At 39.8% G+C, this 19,588-nt stretch overlaps 1 protein-coding gene across 5 annotated transcripts in view; it reads left to right on the forward strand.

Moving 5' to 3' along the window:
- Nucleotides 1–19,588, forward strand: part of rps6ka1 (ribosomal protein S6 kinase a, polypeptide 1) — a 53,613-nt gene that overhangs the window by 17,658 nt on the left and 16,367 nt on the right. Inside the window, exons 1-2 of one of the 5 annotated variants that reach the window (XM_061793910.1) lie at nt 17,452–17,518; nt 18,604–18,657. The exons of 2 other annotated variants lie outside the window; for them this stretch is intronic. In XM_061793910.1, the coding sequence (XP_061649894.1) occupies nt 17,477–17,518; nt 18,604–18,657 (96 nt within the window). In that variant the 5' untranslated portion in view covers nt 17,452–17,476. Of the gene's footprint in view, nt 1–17,366; nt 17,519–18,431; nt 18,525–18,603; nt 18,658–19,588 lie in introns of those variants that run through there. 2 more of the 5 variants (XM_061793907.1, XM_061793912.1) reach the window with 2 other exon arrangements.

Consider the following 19,588-nt stretch of genomic DNA (forward strand, 5'->3'; position numbering starts at 1 on the left):
TCATGCGAACATTAGCTTACCCAATTTCTGTGGCATAGGTCCGCAGCATTATACTCCACAGTCTCCATTTTGCTGCAGCGTACCCTCAGTCTCATCGTTTATACTTTTTGAGACGTTATTACAGGAGACTCACGGTGGCCTCCATTGTCGTCGTTTGTCAGCGTGTCTTAATGCATTCAGTGCCATGTGTTTGCCGCGGTTTCCTGCAACTACTGAGGTAGTGCTGTTTTTCATGTCACTCATGGGCAACATGTACTGCTCTTTAGCCACAAAGTGTTTCGTTATGTGCTCACCATCCTGTCACTGACTGTGTCTTTTTGCTGTTTATTTGTCTGTTTAGCCACTAAGCATCAGCGAGTGTACTGTGGGGATTTAGAGCTTTTTCCTCTGAACACCGCAGCACTGCAAGCAGTCGTAAAAGGAAATCAAACCAATAAAATTGTAACCAGTTAGCTGATAGTTCTCTGAAGGGTTTATGAGTATGTTCTCTCGCAAGCACACAAGCATTAAGAAACCATGTAAACTATACACTGCGAGGCCAAAGCTGAGATTTGAACCCTAAACTTCAGGGTTCAACCACTTGGCCAGATTGGTTTGAAGAATTTTAAAGTTTAAAATAAGTGAAACTTCATCAATCAGGTTGTCGTTGGTATATTGTTGTGCTTATGGATATGCTTAATGGCTAAAAGGAAGAAGACCAGTTCATCCAGATCTTTTTTTTTTGTTTTGTTTTTTTCCCCCCCCTTCCAGGAGCCAAGTGAACAAAATGTTACTACCTCTTCCAAAGTTTACTCATTGATGGTTTTTGCTGGTGATAAATGTTTAAACCTTGGTGGAAATCTTTTATTTGTTAGTTAAATTAACTTGACTTAATCACAACTGAGAGGAAAAGGGTTTTCCACCACTAACTTAAACAATAACATATAATGGATGTGACCAACCACGATTTGACCTATGCTTCATTTTCCGTTTAATGCAGGCCTGCTCTTTCCTTCCTTGTTACATAATTCTCTCCCCACTGCGGCATGAGGCCGGAGGGCAAAAATTAGAACGAGGTAATGCACCAGAGATCGTAGCTAATGGCTTCTTATTTTTCCACTGCAGTTAGCTGCTGAGCGAATAGAATCAGCTAAACGGCGGAATTAAAAAGAAGTCACAGTGCAACGCTGATAAAGGCCATAAGTGAAGATGATGAGGCGTTGAAAAAGGAAGAGTTATCCTGGAGAGGAACGGTCGACATCTACGCGAACTTCAGCTTTTTAGGGCCGCGTGGGAATAATTTGAGTAAAGCGTATAGAAACTGGAACCTCTTTCACACAGAAATTCTGCAAAATTGTCTCATTAGAGCATAACAGAAGATATGGCAGTCAGCTAATCTGTGTTTTATTTTTAAATCATCCAAAGTAAATTACAGACAGAATCAGACGGTATGCCTTTGAAGATTGAATCTTACATAATGCAAAGTCACTCAAGGAAATGATGCAAAACAAATAGAAGTTTTAAGCTAACGCATGCAGCTCGGCAAGTCATAAACCGCATCGACTGACAATCGAGAAAGAGGACCTAAGGAGCAACATGCTTCCTGTAATGATGGGCTAGCATTCTATTATACTATAACAATTATTCAAAAGTAAAACGTGATTAAAATCCGCAGCACGTAGCTAGCCTTGTTAACTTGGAGCAGTGGTTCTTGTGGCACACCAAGTATCGGCTCAAAAAATACTTACCTCTCCAAGTGCCACCATAATAACCAACATTAAAAGCAGAGTAGGCTTTTATTAGACTGTTCATCAAAAACGAGGCGGAGGTTTCACTCCCAATAAGTATATTTAATATTGTAAGCCACTGTAACATTGTACACAGTTTCAACATTAACGCTGCACTTAAATGTGGGAAAATAAAAATAACAGTGCTTAATTAAATTAAAATGTATTGCACATGAAAGTTGAATAAAAATGGTTTCTAAATCAAACTTGAAAACAGTAAAATATTAAATGCGAATTGTATTTAAAAGTTAAGTACAACTGAGCTGTACTTAACAGATGTACTGTAGTGCATTAATAAAAAGTTTAAACCACTCTAACATTATGCACAGTTTGGTGATTCGTGATTCTTTCACGTACCACAAGAGGAAGCTTGCATGCCACACCTTTTGAATCCCGAGCTAGGAGGATTGAGGCCTCATGTCAATAGCGTAACCTCACCATTTTAGTTTACAAGCTAACATATTATTTTGGACACGCAATGTTTCCCCACTATGTTGAGTCATCGATCATGTCCCCCCCCCATATTGCACTATTTTAAAAAAAATAATTTAAGTGACCATTTTGTATGGATTTTTAATGTATGCTTACATACTTTAATGCCCACGCATGTAAAAAAGGAGAGCCACAGTCTCCAATGCACTTTTCAGCCATTTACAGTATCTATATATCACTTTGTTTCTATAAGTCTCTACAAGTGTTTACATCAAATGATGACTTCTAAAACATCCCGAGGAAATCACAGTGTTCCATCACTGGTGAGCTATTTTTAGAACAGGCCCACAGGCTACTAATGGTGTCCCCTGTTCTATATAATGCATTCCCCTGCATGCCCATGTTGATCAGACGGCTCATAGCAGCCTCAGTGTCAAGTGTTTGTAGACCTGATTAAATATTTACCAGAGGAGAGAGCGAGTGTTTAGGCACCGTACTTGACCAGCGGTCGGAGCCCAGGGTGAGTGCGTAGATTTGCAAGCCAGGAAACTGCAAAGTCAAGGCGACTCATTACTTAGCCATAAGACTCCTAAGCGTGTGCTCGCGCATGTGGTTGTCATGGGAACGGCCCTTAGAGTCGCCAACAAACGTGACCTCTCTGTTGGTAGGACTTGCACTTGAACCCCCCAGCGGTCGTCACGGCGTCATTTTAATCTTCGTTTATGAGATTACATGTTGGTCATTCTGGTTGCTGCATTATCTGTGCATTATGATGCGCACGTTTGCTGCACATCAACATAATGGCAACGAGAGAGAGGGGTTTAGAACATTTTTATTATCAGGGGATTTGTTTGTTTTGCCTGTAAATATTTTTGATTCTGAGGCATGAGAAAATTTTATGAAACAACATTTTTCATTCTATATGTCATGGATGCTTCCATTGATGCCAGTACGCAAAAATAAGCTCCTGTATTTGTGATTTTATCGAGATACTTACCAAGATGCAACGGTGTTGTCCTTGGAACTTTGGCCCAGCTCTCAGTTTCAGAATTGAGGACTATTCCTTTTTAATCCTCTGCCAAATTACCCCTTCCATTAGAGTCCACCCGTGATTATTGCGGTGGATGTATATACGCTATTCTTGAAAATCTGGAATGTAGGGGGGGAATATATATATATATTTTTTAATCCCCTTCCACGTGCTTCAAACACAAACTTATTAAAAGACACTTTTTAACCACATTGCAAACGTATTTGAACAAAAAAACAATTGCAAGTACAAAAATACAGTATACTGTACTTTATATTGTTGTCTTTGTTAGATATGTCCCTTTAAGAGGCCTGGCCTGGTGGGGTGGTAAAGTCACTGAGTCGGCGTGTGAGTATCTGGGTGTAAGATGTGGCCAACAGCAGCTCCTGTGTGAGGGGACTCACTTTTTTTACTGTTCTCCCATCATTCAGTAAAGAGCTAAAAAGTGCATCGGTGACTGTGGCTCTTTTCCCAGTGGCGAGGGTACTACAACAAGTACAGTGGACTCCCGCATATTTGTGGTTGCGTGCCCACTGATTTTTTTTTTCTTTTTACATTTTTTTGATAGTTTTTTTGGAGGGGGAGTGCCAAAAATGCTTTAAAAAATAAAAAATAAATAAAAGATATATGCAATTATAATGTCCAGTTTTTTGCTAATTTATATGCCTTTAAAAAGAAATAATCTATTTTATGTAGCAAAAATGTCAGAAAAATATCGCTTGGTATGATTTTGCTGTGATCCACAATAATAAACCTATTGTTAAATGAACACTTCATCAATCAAAACTGTGAGATTATTTTTGTAAAGGAAGTTTTTGGAATCCAGTTATTGTATTGGGTATCTTCAGATTTTGCAGGTGTACATAATGGTTTGGCTGGTGGGTGTTTTTTACAGGCACCTTAAAGTTAGTTTTTTTTTTTTTGCTTGTGGTCAACATCTCTGTGGTTTCTGACTGTTTCTGTAAGAATCCAGGCATTCTGTGTGGGGTTTCCTCGGTTTGTAGAGGTTAAATAAATACCAAAATGCTTCCTGGAAAGCACGACCCTCCTGACAGATGGTGGTCAGCTGGAGCCACGCTTTCCAGATTTCCGTTTTCCTGCCGGGCTCGCCACTGGGAAACTGTCAGACAAACCGCTATGCGTAAGGATGATCGCGTGTGTGTGTTGAAGTCAAACATACCGCGATTCCCGGCGAGCGGTGTGAGAGGCGTGCACTAACAAAGCATAGACATTCCTCAGAGCCCCGCAGAACCAAACACTCCACATTCCACAGGAAGGTCAGGAGGAGGGGGGAGCAGGGTAGTCACTGACTGATGGCATCACTTTGGCTTTCGCGTCGCAGTGTCACCTGTATTTAATGCACCTCGGTAATCCTTTGTGCCACTGTTAAAGTGGAACCACGTGTAAACTCAGATGACATATGGGAACTGACAAACTTTGCGGGAAACAACATCACCAGTGTTTCTTCTTCCTGTTGATACCAGCCCTAAAATATTCTTTCGCAATTTCACAGATGTGTAGTTCCTTTCTGCACTGTTCAGCATTTCTACTGCTGCTCTATAATTTTAACTACAGGGAATGTGAGTGTCGATGAGTTTGTCTAAATGTGTTGGCTGCCGACCAGTCCAGGGTGTATCCTGCCTCTCGCCCAAAGTCAGCTGGGATAGGCTCCTGCTCACTCGTGATCCAAGTGAGGATAAGCGGAATAGAAAATTGATGCGTAGATTTTGGGAACATAATTAGCTGACCAATAGTTTAATAACTAAGTGGCAAAATGTAACACACAGCCGCATATTCACAGTTCGGCATTCGTCTAATCACAGATGTTTTAGGGGGAACTCATCCTCTATTATTTTCTGAAAAACTCACATATTTACTGTTTTTGTGCTGTATTGCTTTGGTGCTGAAGTGAGTTGAAGGAGCTTCATTTAGGCAAACATAGTCCTATAAACAATTATAGTACAGTGTAAACCTTTTTTTTGGGGGGGGGGGGGGGGGGGGAGTTGTCAATGATGCGTTCATGTTTTCCATTTTTATCGAGTGTAGATCATGGTGTAATTTTTGCCTTATGGTATTTTTGATTCCTTCTTAACATGAGTAAACAATTCTTGTATACTGATATCATTGCGTGCCACAATTTTCCATGACTTCTTATTTCAAATATATTTAGTTGGTAATATATAAAAAAAAATCCATTGCATGATCAATTGTGTTTGATATTTTTATGAAGTGATGATACATTTATATGGTTTTCACAATCATAAAGGCCCTCCGAGGGAAACCATCACTATGATTTGGCTCGCGATAAAAATGAGTTTGACACCCATGTTTTCATCAGATACACTAGCATGGAAACAGAAGTTCAGAACACAGAGACATTCTCTCATCCCTGCAAAAATAAAAAGCATCTCCTAATTTGCTGTAAAAATGTCCCCGTAGTTGATGAAGGAAGGTAATCAATTGGCCATCCCTAATGAAAATAATGGAAACGATGGCCTCAGTGGTCCTGTGTAAGATGTGCGAGTATCTCTTGTCATTACGTGTTAAATCATGATCGTGGTGGTGTCAGCGCTTGACCTCAATGGTGTATGTCTACAAAGACACCCTGCCATCCACCATGCTCTCCATCTTCTGCAGGCTGCCCTTTCTTCCTTCCCCTGCTGCCACTCCATCCTCAAGCTCGCCGAATGTCGTCACGAGCGCCGTGATGAGGAGCACCCGCAGCAGACCACCACCATTTACTGCTTTTAATTTCTCCTGGTATGATTAGAATCGCGGGTGGTTTGCCACAGCGGGTGGAAAACTGCCTCTGGTTATAATCACAGCGCAGTGGGACAACAAGGAGGGGACACTGATGACACACACATACACGTGTGTAGACACAGGAGCTGGAATCATGATATTTCCATCCATCCGTTTTCTGTAGCGCTTGTCCTCATTCGGGTCACGGGTGAGCTGGATTCCGTCCCAGCTGATTATGGGCGAGAGTCGGGGTACACCCTTGACTTTTCGCCAGCCAACCAGAAGGCACATATAGACAAACCGTTCACACTCTTATTTACACCTGTTGACAGTGAAGAGTCTTCGATGAACTAACCATGCATGTTTTTTGGAATGTGGAAGGAAGCCAGAGAAAACCACAGTAATTCACAACATATTACTATGATGTGCCACCCAGTATCGATATACGGTTGTGCCTTGAGATACGAGTTTAATTCACTCCATGACCACGTTCGTAATGCAAAACACACTGTCAAATCATCTTTCCCCTTTGAAATGAATAGCAGTGAAGTAAACATTTTTCAATAAGGGAGCACCTGCCACGCGGCAAGCGGACACCTGATACTTCCGCAGCCTCGCGTACTGTATACAGTGAGTAGGTGGTCAACTGCACGCAAAGCTGATCTCGTCTCATCTTGGAAAGGGCCGCAACAGTTCAGGGGCCACAAAGGCCACCTATTGAATATCTCTGTTATACAATAAGGCATTTATTATTCTGATCCATAATAGAAACTATTAAAAGGTGCGGACTAAAATGAGACTAGGTTCAAATCTTGCTAGCATTTTGAAAAATTGCATATCCCCCTTTCAAGTTTTTCCAATTCAATTAGAGTAGCACAATGTCCAGGGGTCACCCATAAGCTAATCAACAAATCAATGAGGGGGTGGCATTCCTTTGGCGCACTTATTTTTTTTTTCGAGCTTAATAAAAATATCTCTATATAATGTTGCAGCTTATTGAGAATTCTTTGCAAGAGTTGATGTGTTGCTTTGCTTCATCAATATTTCTTCCCGGCCATTAATATAGACACTTTTTTTTATTTTTTTTTATTTTAACCTTCACCCTAAAGTTTTAAATCACTTGGCGTATTATCAACAGTTCTCCATAGCTACTTTAACACAGATCCTGAAAAGAAAAAGTGCAGCATAATAGCCGTCATAGAACACTGGACATTCCTCTACTTGTGCCCTTTACACACAACCAAGACAAGGCGAGATATTGCAGAAAACTACAATGCCGGCCAATTGTGTTGACAACTGCTTTCAACACAGGCAGCAGAAGTTCGTGTCAAGTGTTCAGCTTCACACTTCTGTCCCGCAAGTACCTTATTACCTTACACACGGGCGGCCTTACACCTCTGTTATTCCTCTACTACCTCAGAAAGTAGAAAGTTTCCCCCTTTCCCTAGATTTCGATTGAAATTAGCTAAAAGGGCCCCAGACGTCTGGAGCCATTCGCCTTCTCAATGTCCCAGTGTTTTCTGCGAGGCCGCTCAACATGAAGGAAGGAAGTTGGACATTGTGAAGGCCTGTTGAATTATTATTATTACTATTTTTTTTTTTTTATTTATTTATTTTTTTAAACCTTTCATGAGTGACCTGTAAACGTGTTTGTCTTCTTCCTACAATTCCCCTTGGAACACGACGGAAAAATTGGCGTCATTGCGTGAGGTCTACGGACTTTGCTCCAAACACAATGTAAAACAGGGCTTGTCCACACGCACACATTCACACCTCGCGTGTTGTATTTACAAGGCACGTTAATTGAGTTTTATTATGAGCACAAATAAAAATGGCTTCTTAGTCTTTGCAAACTTGGTTTCGATTGTTTCTGCACGCTTTTTAGAGCTTTGAGTGTGTGTGTGTGTGTGTGTGTGCGTGCGTGCGTGCGTGCATGTGTGTGTGCGCGTGCGTGTACACAATTGTTTCCATACGAGGTTTGACTTGAAGGCTGTAAATCTTTGTGTGTGTGTTGACGTTTGTACAGTATTCGACTGAAGCAGACGCCCTCTTGTGTGTTTATCATCTACAGAATCTGCTGTTAATGGTAGAAGGTGGCTCTGCAGAGCAACTGGACAAGCACACACACATACACGCACACATGCACAGAAGAGTACGGACGCACATACTGAGTGAGCGATGTTTTATAACCCAATTACCCACCATGCCCCTCTGCTTGCGGGAGCCTCTAAATCCTGTCTTATATTTTACGCATAGCACCGATCACTCCAGTTGCACCCTTTAAAATGTTTTGTCATACATCATGTTTTGGCAAAACGGTGTTTCTGCAAAAGTTGATCACAACTGTGGTTTAACTCAGTAATTTTGTTTGTCAAGTATGTTGCTGTGAGTAGCATGAGGACGAGTAGAAAGTGCTATGATATTCTGGGGACAATTTTGATATTCGTAAAGACAAAAAAGTCCCATATTCTGGAACTGATACTGTACGTGTTTGGAGGTACAATAATCGAGCTCACCTCTCCTGAACGAGTCATACATTGTCTTTTGAAAATTGTTACTCACCTGCTGTTTTGACTATTAAGTTTTTTTTGTTTGTCTTGTACAGCGAGGGATCCTGGTGTTAAGCTGTTTCATTCCAAAATTCCAACTAGAACCCTTCATCTTGGATGTTAGAATTATTGAAATGATTGCTGCATACTGTTATGTATATCTTTTGCATAATTCTTCAAGTTTTGCGAGAAAATAACACAAAGCCAACAAGTACACTTAGCAATGTGCTGGCGTCGTTCTGTTGTCGCTAAGCTGCTGTCAGTCCCTTCATTTTTTACATAAATGTGGGGAGGCCTAAATCTGCTGAAAACCATCAGACTAAAGTTACTGCTGTTTTGGGGGGAATTTTTGTTTTTAAGTCCAGTATTCAAACAGGCTATTAGGATAAAATTTAAATTGTACTTCATAATTTGATATAGACAATTATTATGAAGATACTCTTGGCATGGAGTACGTTCCATGCCAAGAGTATTCATTGAAAAGGCACATTATGTAAGGGTTACTTAATAATTTTATTTGCGTTTTTAATTTGGTAATCAAGGAATTGCACTTCCCAGTTTTTCTGCAATGCAGCATAACATGAATAAGTCTCCAAGCATGTTTTTCTTTCCAAGTCTGTCAGCATGTAATAATTAAAGGTTTCTCAGCATCCCTGAGCAGACTAAAAGCTCCAATAATTCCAACTGTCCATCCATCCATTCCCTTCAGCAGCTCCTCCTCCATCCATCCTTGGCTGCCAGGAGCCGTCGTCGTCATGGTTACCATGTCCTCAGCGTCGCCAAGCCCTGCAATAGTAGAAATGTTTTATTTATTTATTTATTTTACACACACGTACGCTTGGTAGTCATAAACCCTGCTGCTCGTTGAGTTTCATTCATAACTCTTTTGTCTTTAAGTTTGCCTCATTCATCACATTTGTCAGACTAGGAGAGGGTCGGTGATTATTCACAAGCTCCATCGCCCAAAACCTTTAAAGGCCATGGTGGTATTTGACCAGAGGAATTAAAATGGAGACGAGTGTCCACTCAGGTGCCGGACGGGAGCGCTCATCTGTCAAAGGTGCATATGAAAGCTGCTGTACAGGCTCATTTCCTGCGCAAACACGGTCTCGCCGTCCTCGCAGCCACTCCTCACAAAGACGAGGAACACAGTTGCCATAGTTTCACACTTCTGCCTCTCAGGGTGGACTGAGGAGAATGTGGCAACCGGTTGCTCTTGTCCTTTATGCTTACCACGAATCTGGATGCTCATGTGATTGATTACCTGCCTCTCTTTGTTCCACAAACCTACTACAAATTATATTTATCTCTCTATTTTCAATCAATCCAGTAAATGATTTCGGTCTGCTTCTGCTCACACACACACACACACACATTTCTCCATTGCTGAACACAGGAGCAAAACAACCTTTGAAACTGGTACCCTAGCAACAACGTTCAACATATACATTCATGAACGGTGACATGTTCTATAATTATTATTCAAACGTCCCTGACATTCAGCCATGTCACACTCTGGTTCAAATCACTCTGTTTTGGGGAGGAGGTTCTGTCTCACGCTAATGCCAAGTACAGCTTCCAAGTTAAGAATTTTCACGTTAGGAGCTGTTGTTTGGTCGATTTTCTTTTTTTTCTTTTGAGTTTTAAGAAAAAAATCAAGGTATAAGCAAGTTTCAGATACGCCCTTGCTCGAGTGAATTGGGGGGGGTGGGGGGATGGAACAATTAAGGTCCATCAAATGGAGCAATTAAGCCAATTCGCTTTCAGCTGTTTATATGGAGAAATGGTCAAAAACACACACAAAAAAAAAAAGAACACTGGCAAGGAGCTGCTGAAGGACAAATTTCCAAAAACATTCAAAACCGTGTTGATACTTTGACTCTTGCTGAACTGAGGTTCAAACTTCAACATTGTGTGGCGTTTTAGTGGAAATTTTTTCTGTAACATATTGCATGGAGAATTGCACAACCCAGGGGTGCTTCACTGTACGTCCTGTACAAAATGAGTGCATGTAAGCCATCAAGCCGAACATGACATTCATAAAAACTCTTCAGGCTGGACTTACACATACAAAAACGGGCACATTCTTGATTGCGCACCCAAACCGACGTGGAATTCATTTTCCGCGTTGTGAGAGGAGTAAATAGAATTAGATGAATTTAGGAGGCACAATGTTTTTTTATCAAACCTGAGATGAATTGTGTTGGTGGATTTTGCCTCTTTTGAAAAGCGCGTTTGAAAGGTAGTTGCAAACCAGCATGCAAAGCGGTGCCAGCATAGCGTAGGCAACATTAGAGGCAGTGGGGATAACTCTTCTGCATCTGTAAACATTTTAATTTAAATGTTTCACCAAAATTCAAATATAATACCATAATAATGTGATTTAAATAACACAATATAATTTGTAACTAAATTAAAAAAAATATTCATATTATATTATTGTATAATTGCATTCCATTACCTGCAATTTCTAATCTGAAGAATTGCCTTTTGGTTTTTTTTCCACCCTTTTTCTATTCATTCTTTCATGTCAGTGGTGTTACCAAGTAGTTGCTGCTGCCAGCTTTTGTAAATCTTTGCTCGGAATTGCTCAACGTAGGTGTTGTGTTGTGATTTCGTAAGAAGGACATAGCATTGTTGTGCACGCTGTTTATGGGTTTGTTTGTTTTTTGAGCAAGTGTCCGGCGCATGCGATGCAAGGTGGGCAGCAGGAAGTATTGGCTGGGATGTAGAGCTGCTATTTCAGTCTGATTGTGAACACACACCAGAAAAAAGTAACTCGAGGAAGGCAGAGTCCAAGATTAGTTATAGGAAGTTTGTGATGTCATTGTTTGCTTGAAGATCACCACAGCGGCCTGTTAGTTCCGTTTAAACTCTATCATCATCATCATCCCTTCGTCGATACTGACAAGCCTCATGTCATTTGGTTGACCTACCTATCATCTTACTGCCATCCTTGTTTGTAGTGCTATTAATATTCCAGATTGTCCACACAGGATTTCCTGTAGCATCCGTGCTAATCCCGTCCACATTTCCTGTGACTTTTCCGTGGAAATTTGTTAGCCAATAACTGGACCCATTTGACCGTTTGCAGCTGTCACTCAACAGCACTATGCTGGGCACATGTGTTGGTGATGATGAGATAGCAGATGGAAGGTCCTGCTAAATGAAGGGTCTTATCCCTGTGTTGTAGACTTCACCGAAGGCATAGACGAGCTTCCTGTCTGGAATGTCCAACTAAGCCAAGAGATTAAGGAATGACGTGACTAAATGGAAGAAGGTTCTCCGCTTTAATGCTGGTCTTTCGCAATGGTGAGCTTCAAACCTCAGATTGTATTGTGGTGGATTTTAACCCCGTATGACGCGGTTTAGACTTTGTGCAGCACTGCAACATACAACCACAATAATAAACATATTGTTGAGTTAACCTTTCGGACAGTGTTAATCACAAATGAGTATTACTACTGTACTGTATAGCCCAGTGTTTCTCCAACCTTTATTGGGCCAAACATTATTACATTATAATAGTCAACATTGTCATGGGAAAAAAAATCTGGGAAGAAATAAGCAAGGAATTGAGGGGGTTCGGGGGGGGGGGGGGGGGGGGGGGAAGCGAATAAGCGGGGGATATCATACAGTAGTGCCTAGAGATACGAGTTTAATTGGTTTTGTGATCACGCTCCTTTCTCATAACATTAGTATCTCAAATAATTTTTTCTCATTGAAATGAATAAAAATGCAATTAATCCATCAGGGGTAAAAAAAAATAATAATAATAATAATTTGTTGGGTCACTGATTGTCAGTGTGTAAATGTTTTTGATTCATGGTTGCTTTATTGCATTTGTTATCTTAATATCTTTAATATATTTTAGTTTATGTTCCTATATGTCAATGGACAATAGTATAGATAAGTAGTTTGCATTCCAGGAAGAAGAAAAAAAATCATATCTTGGAGTGTATTTTATGAAGTTATTGTAGTGTGCATGCATACCTAATGAAGAGTTGGTCTGTGACGAGTAAAGTAACCAGACTGAAAACGATGGAGAAAACTAGATTAAGCAGTGAGAGGTAAATACTTTATTACATTATGCAGTGCTGCTCACTGTGTTGCTGGATCCTCTTTGACTCTACTCCCCCCCCACTTTGTCTCCTCTTATGACTTCTCCATGCAGTTTAAACCTCTTCCCGACTGCTTCAGGCTAGGCTTTTATTACAGTGCCTTGTTTTAATGTCTTGAGGATTGCATTTGGTGCAGGGGAACTTCTGTCTGCGCCATTGCCTTCCCCGCCTCCTTTTCCTCCTCTTCCTCTTTACTTCCGCTGTCATCTACAGCTGTGTAGTACGGCGAATACTAGTGGCACGTGGACTTCCTCTTGTGGAACTTCAAAGAATCACTGCTTTAGTACGGTGCAGTCGTACAGTATTTGTTTTTCTAAATTTGCATAAAATCTTTTAGAAGTGTTTATTTTTTAACATGTATTTTATACATTTTTTTTATTTAACTTTATTGTACAATTCATTTTAATTGAGTCATTATGTATGTTTTTATTTATATTTCTACTCAGTGTTTTTACTGTGCAAAATTTTAGTGGGTTACATTACTACTGCAAGATTTTTTTTTTTTAACTATTGGTGTAAAAAGTTTGGGAACCACTTATTTACAGCCATTCATCTTGATGTATGACAGGACTGTACCTTTTTTTTTTTTTTTTTTTTTAATCATAACTCAAAAAGAAAATGTAACAACAAAAATAAAAAAATTGTGCACCGCCCTATTTATATTCGATTTTTCTGCTTATTGTATATTAGCGAGCTACTTTACGGTATATCGAGAATGGAGCAAGAAAGCGGGCCCATAACATTTTTAAATGTGGGTTCATAGTGAACTTACTGGCAAATGCAAAAAGAGAAAATAGAAAAAATAAATTTGCCTGTGTATGTTTTTAATCTGCTGAGTAGCTCTTTAAAAGCGAAACAAAATGATCCATCCATCCGGAAGTCATATTTATTTTTTGGGGTAATGTTGTAAGATGAGTTTGAAATTATATTGAAGTATGTTGGGATCATAGTTTGGGCTCTGTCGAGGTAATGAATGTGAAAGGAACTGGTTGAAAAACCAGCAGTACTTCAGTTTGTTTCATGCAGCATTGATAGACAAGAAGGGTGTGTGGTGGGAATTCGGGCTGCAGAGTGCAGAATATCAGACTGGTAAATGTTAGCGCCTCTCACCTGACATGTCCTGGTACCAACCCGCACAAGTGTCTGGACCCAAGACGCACTCACGAGATTCTCTTTTTCGGAACTCGAAAACATTGGTTCAAAGTCAGCAGACCTCACACAAGCTGCTAACTCTGCTTGAACACACCCGAAAGTAGAATGGAACCTCCAAAAACTCTGACAATCTGTTCCGTCACATTGGTTGACTTTTTTTTTAAAAAAAATATTTATTTTGAATTCTGAATTTGTCTTTGTAAGGCAACAGCAAGTCACATTGAATTGCAGTAAAGATGCCACTGGACAGCGCCAGAGCAGTATTGTTAGTGCGTTGGCCTGAGCACAAATAAAGCAAGTAGTTTTCAGCAAATAATTAAGTATAGGTTCCAAAAAAGAAAAAGAAAAATGGAGCCTGACTGCGACTATGCAGGGTTTCATGGTATTTGCATCTGCTTGGTCCAGTTAATGTGTGTATGTTGTAATTGATACAGTATTTATCGGTAATTACATTGCTCCTATTATAGCAAGCAGCCCAGGTCTCTCTTTCGAGATTTGCATGTTTTCTTTGACATTTGAGGCATACTGGTATTTTTCCTAGAAAATGTTGGTTGAGTTCGAAACTGTGCCGCTTTTGTAGAACTCCACCCGTTGTGGGTTTGAATTTACAAGGATGTGGCCGGTTGGAGGAGGTTAGACAGGGTGGGGAGAGTTATTTTTATTGAATGATTAGTAGGTAAACATAAATCCTATAAAAAATATATTTGGCATCTGTAAAAGCTCTCAATGAATTTATATTGGATCTCATTAGATTGTGCAGGTGGTCTGTGAGTTAAATATTACTTACAATGTCTTTTATCTTCAGTGTGTGTTTGCCCCTATTGACAGAGTCCAGTGTGGTTTTTTTTTAGGCAGTGAAAGGACAATCAAATGCAGTGTTTGGCTGCATGTTTAGACAATCCTGTCCTTTTGTATGTATAGCCACAATTCCAATGAAGTTGGGACGTTGTGTTAAACATCAATAACAAAATAATACAATGATGACCTATATTTAATTGAATACACTACAATATTTAATTGAATACACTACAAAGACAAGATATTTAATGTTCAAACTGATAAACTTTATTGTTTTTAGCAAATAATCATCAACTTAGAATTTTATGGCTGCAACACATTCCAAAAAATCTGGGACAGGGTCATGTTTACCACCGTGTTACATCACCTTTTCTTTGAAAAACATTGAATAAACGTTTGGGAACTGAGGACACCCATTGTTGAAGCTTTGTAGGTGGAATTCTTTCCCATTCTTGCTTGATATACGGCTTCAGCTGTTCAACAGTCCAGGGTCTCCGTTGTCGTATTTTACGCTTCATAATGCGCCACACATTTTCAATGGGAGACAGGTCTTGACTGTAACACGTGCAAAATGTGGTTTGGCATTGTCTTGCTGAAATAAGCAGGGGCGTCCATGAAAAAGACGTTGCTTGGATGGCTGCATATGTTTCTCCAAAACATGTATGTACCTAGCAGCATTAATGGTGCCTTCACAGATGTGTAAGTTACCCATGCCATTGGCACTAACACAGCCCCATACCATCACAGATGTTGGCTTTTGAACGTTGCGTCCATAACAGTCCGGATGGTTCTTTTCCTCTTTGGCCCGGAGGACGCGACGTCCACAATTTCCAAAAACAATTTGAAATATGGACTCGTCGCACCACAAAACACTTTTCCACTTTGCATCAGTCCAACTATAGATGGGCTCGGGCCCAGAGAAGCCGGCGGAGTTTCTGGGTGTTGCTGATAAATGGCTTTTGCTTTGCATAGTAGAATTTCCAGTTGCACTTACGGATGTAGCACCGAACTGTATTTACTGACATTGGTTTTCTGAAGTGTTCCTGAGCCCGTGTGGTGATATCCTTTACACATTGATGTGGGTTTTTGGTGCAGTGCCGCCTGAGGGATCGAAGGTCACGGGCCTTCAATGTTGGTTTTCGGCCTTGTCGCTTCCATGCAGTGATTTCTCCAGATTCTCTAAACCTTTTAATATTATGAACCGTAGATGATGAAATCCCTAAATTCCTTGCAATTGTACATTGAGGAACATTGTCCTTAAACTGTTTGACTATTTTATTTTTTGTTTAACACAACGTCCCAACTTCCTTGGAGTTGGGGTTGTACTTTAATGGCCTCTTGGTTGCTCTCTGTTCCAACTGTCAGAGTTGAAAACATGCTGAGAAAGGAGAAGCTGCGTCGAGACACCCGCAGATAAATGTTGTAATTGTATGTTATTCATTGTACTGTTATCCTGCAAGTCATCTTTTTACTTGTTCCTCCTCTACATTATCTCCTCTGTGCCAAGCTTGGTTTAATTAGCGTTTATACGGACTGTGAGTTTACGAGTTCACAAAGTGAACATGCCCTTACTTGGCCAACCTTGTCTCTGCTTTAAGGCAGCGAGCATGTTACTTGGCCCCCTTGTGTCTCTAAACACGATTACATCACTTCCCTTTTAAGAGGAAGAAGAACCTTTTATTGTCATAAAAGCTGCACACAATTTTTCCTCTGCTTTGAACCCATCAGAGTTGTGGACACAGCAAACCTCACGATCCAATTAAATTTCAGTTATTTAGGTTGCAATTTGATTTGATTCAATATTGATTTAATTGCGACAATATTGATTAAGAAGTAGAAACATAAGTAGGAGTAAATTTTGACAGTTTTGAAATATTTATTTTTAATGCTATGTAAACAGTTATTTTGTAGGTCACATCAAATTTAAAAATTAAAAATTTCCCCGAAGGGTGTTCGAACAGTATGTTTTTAAAAGTAAAATACTGTAACAGCTCGTAGTTTGTTGCAGCTCGTATGTAAATGTGCTTATTATGCCTTTATTTTGTTACTGTTTGTTCGATAAAGCGATTGAAAGTGCACTGGCGGCTAAGTCTATACTTGTCCACTTGTGGGGGCATTACAATAGGTTCTTACTAGCAGTGGTAGGCTGTATTAAATTAGATAACATCCTTGTCTTTTATTATATGTGCTGTTGAGATAGGTTAATTACTTCTGCTTTGCAGTAGACGCATGGCACTTTCTCTTCTTTTTTTAAGTGTGAAATAATCCCAAACTTTGGACATTCTGCCTTTTGCGTACTCTTTCCTCATGGCTCGCCACCATCACGCCAACGTATTTCTCCACGCAATGATGCATAAGTTGTTTACAAATTAGTCCATGTGGGAAAATGATAACTGCAACTGATAACTGATTTGCTTCGACTATTTGTTATTAAACAATTTAATAGTATGAATTACTCTTAATTGTTTTAACACTGATTGGAACACCACCCCAGTCTTACTGCTTTGAATGTGATTTATTCACTTATTTTGCACAGAAGCTAAGCTTCAGTTGTATTTTTCTTCTTCTTCTTCTCCTTCACCCCTTGTTGAGGCTGCTTAATTTCGAATCAGGAAAAGAAAAAGGAACACATTCACAAAAATTCAGAATTGGGGCATTTGCCTTCAGAGGTTCCACTGTAACCCTGCCTTTGCGGACAGTTCTCAGCAATTCAGTCAGTCTGCATCCGTTTTTTTAGTTAAAAACCTCACTTCCCATTTTGTGTGTGTGTGCGTATGCAAAGCCAGTGAGCTAACACACATCTGACACAACGAGTTGGCCAACTCAAACATTATGCGGTCGTAAGCCGGTGCGTGCTAGCTCCAAGTGACATGGAAATATCTGGACATGTGGAGGCTCCTGTTCCGCACCAAAACACGCATGAGAGAGGCAAGTGGCATTTGTTTTTTTTTGGGGGGTGGGGGGGGCTTTCAGCATGTTGAGCTTGAGAAATAATGGTAACTTTGATCCAGTCGTATATCTCTCTTGTGTGTGTGATATGTAAAGACTCTTTTTAGAGCCAGTTAACTTCAACATGTCAAACGGGAATGGTTGGAGTTAGACAGGCAAGGTCAAAATGAAGACGAAAAAAAAAATCATAGATTGACTTATTTTAGTTATCTTGTCCGTCCATTTGTCAGTTATAAGCTTACTTCCTGGTTCGCAGCGGATGATGTAAGGTCTTACAAATTGCAAATGGAACCTTTTTTTTTTTTTTTTTATTCTAGGGTGGACCGTTCCATTCGCGTCCCAGTGACCAAAACACTAAAAAGTGAGAATTAAAAAAAAAAAATCCCAAAATTTGAATACATTCAAAGGAAATAAAATTATACTTAAAATATGAATTAAAATTTGAAATAATGTATTTGAAAAACTATTAATAGCTGCAATTTTACAAAACCTTCCTCAGTGGCAATGCTATGAGAATAAGTGGCAATTATGTGGAAAAAGTGGTAATTTCACGAGAAACAAGACATGTTGACAAATTTGGAGAATAAAGGTGTACTCCAAGAATAAAGCCGTCATTTCATGCAAAAAACAAACAAACATTTAAATAAGTCATAATCATACAAGAGTAATGTGTATGTGTTGGAAAAGCGACCAAAACTTACGTTGGAGTCCAGTAATTAGCCCTTTGGTTTACAAGAATGGAGACTGTCAAACTCCTACTTGTATTTGTACTTTTACTGTACTATACGGTGTGCCATGAGCTGTCCCCTTTGTGTATTTGACTTTGAAAAGCAGCCACTGCTTGCAGGTTGACCTTATGTAGCCGGAAGGAAGTGAAGTCACCTCCAGAAGAGAGAGAGGAAATGAGATGGTGAAAGGGAGGGCAAGAGAGGGACAGACAGAGCGCCTTCCTGTCCTGTTTTGTCCCCTCTGCTTCTGTCACTGTGTATGTTTGCGGTATGATTTTCAAAAAGAAAAGCCAAACAATAATAATAATATCACCTCTCCATTCCAACACCACTTAGAACGAGTCACATATCACGTGGATAGAGAAGGACTTTGCCCATATTAGTGCCCAGGTAAGTCATTTTGTTTGTGTACCTGTGCTGCTGCTCCCTTGATCAGACAGCAGTTATAATATACAATATTCATATGTTGACATCTGCCCTTATCTGCCATCATCACCCATTTCTCACCGTTTTTACATGCCACATGACACAATATATATTGTTTCACTCTCTTTTAAATGAAAACTCTCCTTCCGTTCAGTTAAAGCTACAACATATAGTAAATGTTCACAAAGATAACACCGTCCAAAAATAATACGGATTTTACATTTAGCTTGTAATAAAACTGGCACAATAACAATACACTTGTACTGTTTTGTTTTTTGTTCGCTTTGCTTAATGCTGTTTTCATTCGGCAGTCTGCCTGTCTATCTGCTTGCTAGTAGATAGCCAGCTATATATCCGCCATGTACCAGAATATTCCTCTCATTAAAGAGAGCTGTAGTATCCCAATAGCTATCAATTTACATAATATTGCCAAAAGTATTTGCTCACCTGCCTTGACTCACATATGAATTTAAGTGACCTCCAGTTCCTAATCCACAGGGTTTAATATGATGTTCGTCGAGCGTTTTTCCAGAGGCGCATTTGTGAGGTTACAAACTGATGTTGGACGAAAAGGTCTGGCTCTCAGTCTTCGGTCTAATTCATCCAAACGTGTTCTATAGATTTAAGGTCAAGATTGTTCAAAACTGTTCAAAAACAGTTGAAAATATAAAAATATATAAAATATTAGTCTCTGAGCTCCATTGAAAGGAAGTCTGAATGTTTCAGCATACCAAGAGATTTTGGGGACTACCCCTTCCTGTTCCAACAGAACAATGCACCAGTGCACAAAGCAAGATGCATAAAGACATGGATGAGAGAATTTGGTATGGATGAACTTGATTGGCCTGCACAGAGTCCTGCCCTCAACCCGATAGAACATCTTTGGGTTGATTTT

Source organism: Phyllopteryx taeniolatus, chromosome 13 (genome assembly GCF_024500385.1).
Source record: "Phyllopteryx taeniolatus isolate TA_2022b chromosome 13, UOR_Ptae_1.2, whole genome shotgun sequence".
Classification (NCBI taxonomy): Eukaryota; Metazoa; Chordata; class Actinopteri; order Syngnathiformes; family Syngnathidae; genus Phyllopteryx; species Phyllopteryx taeniolatus.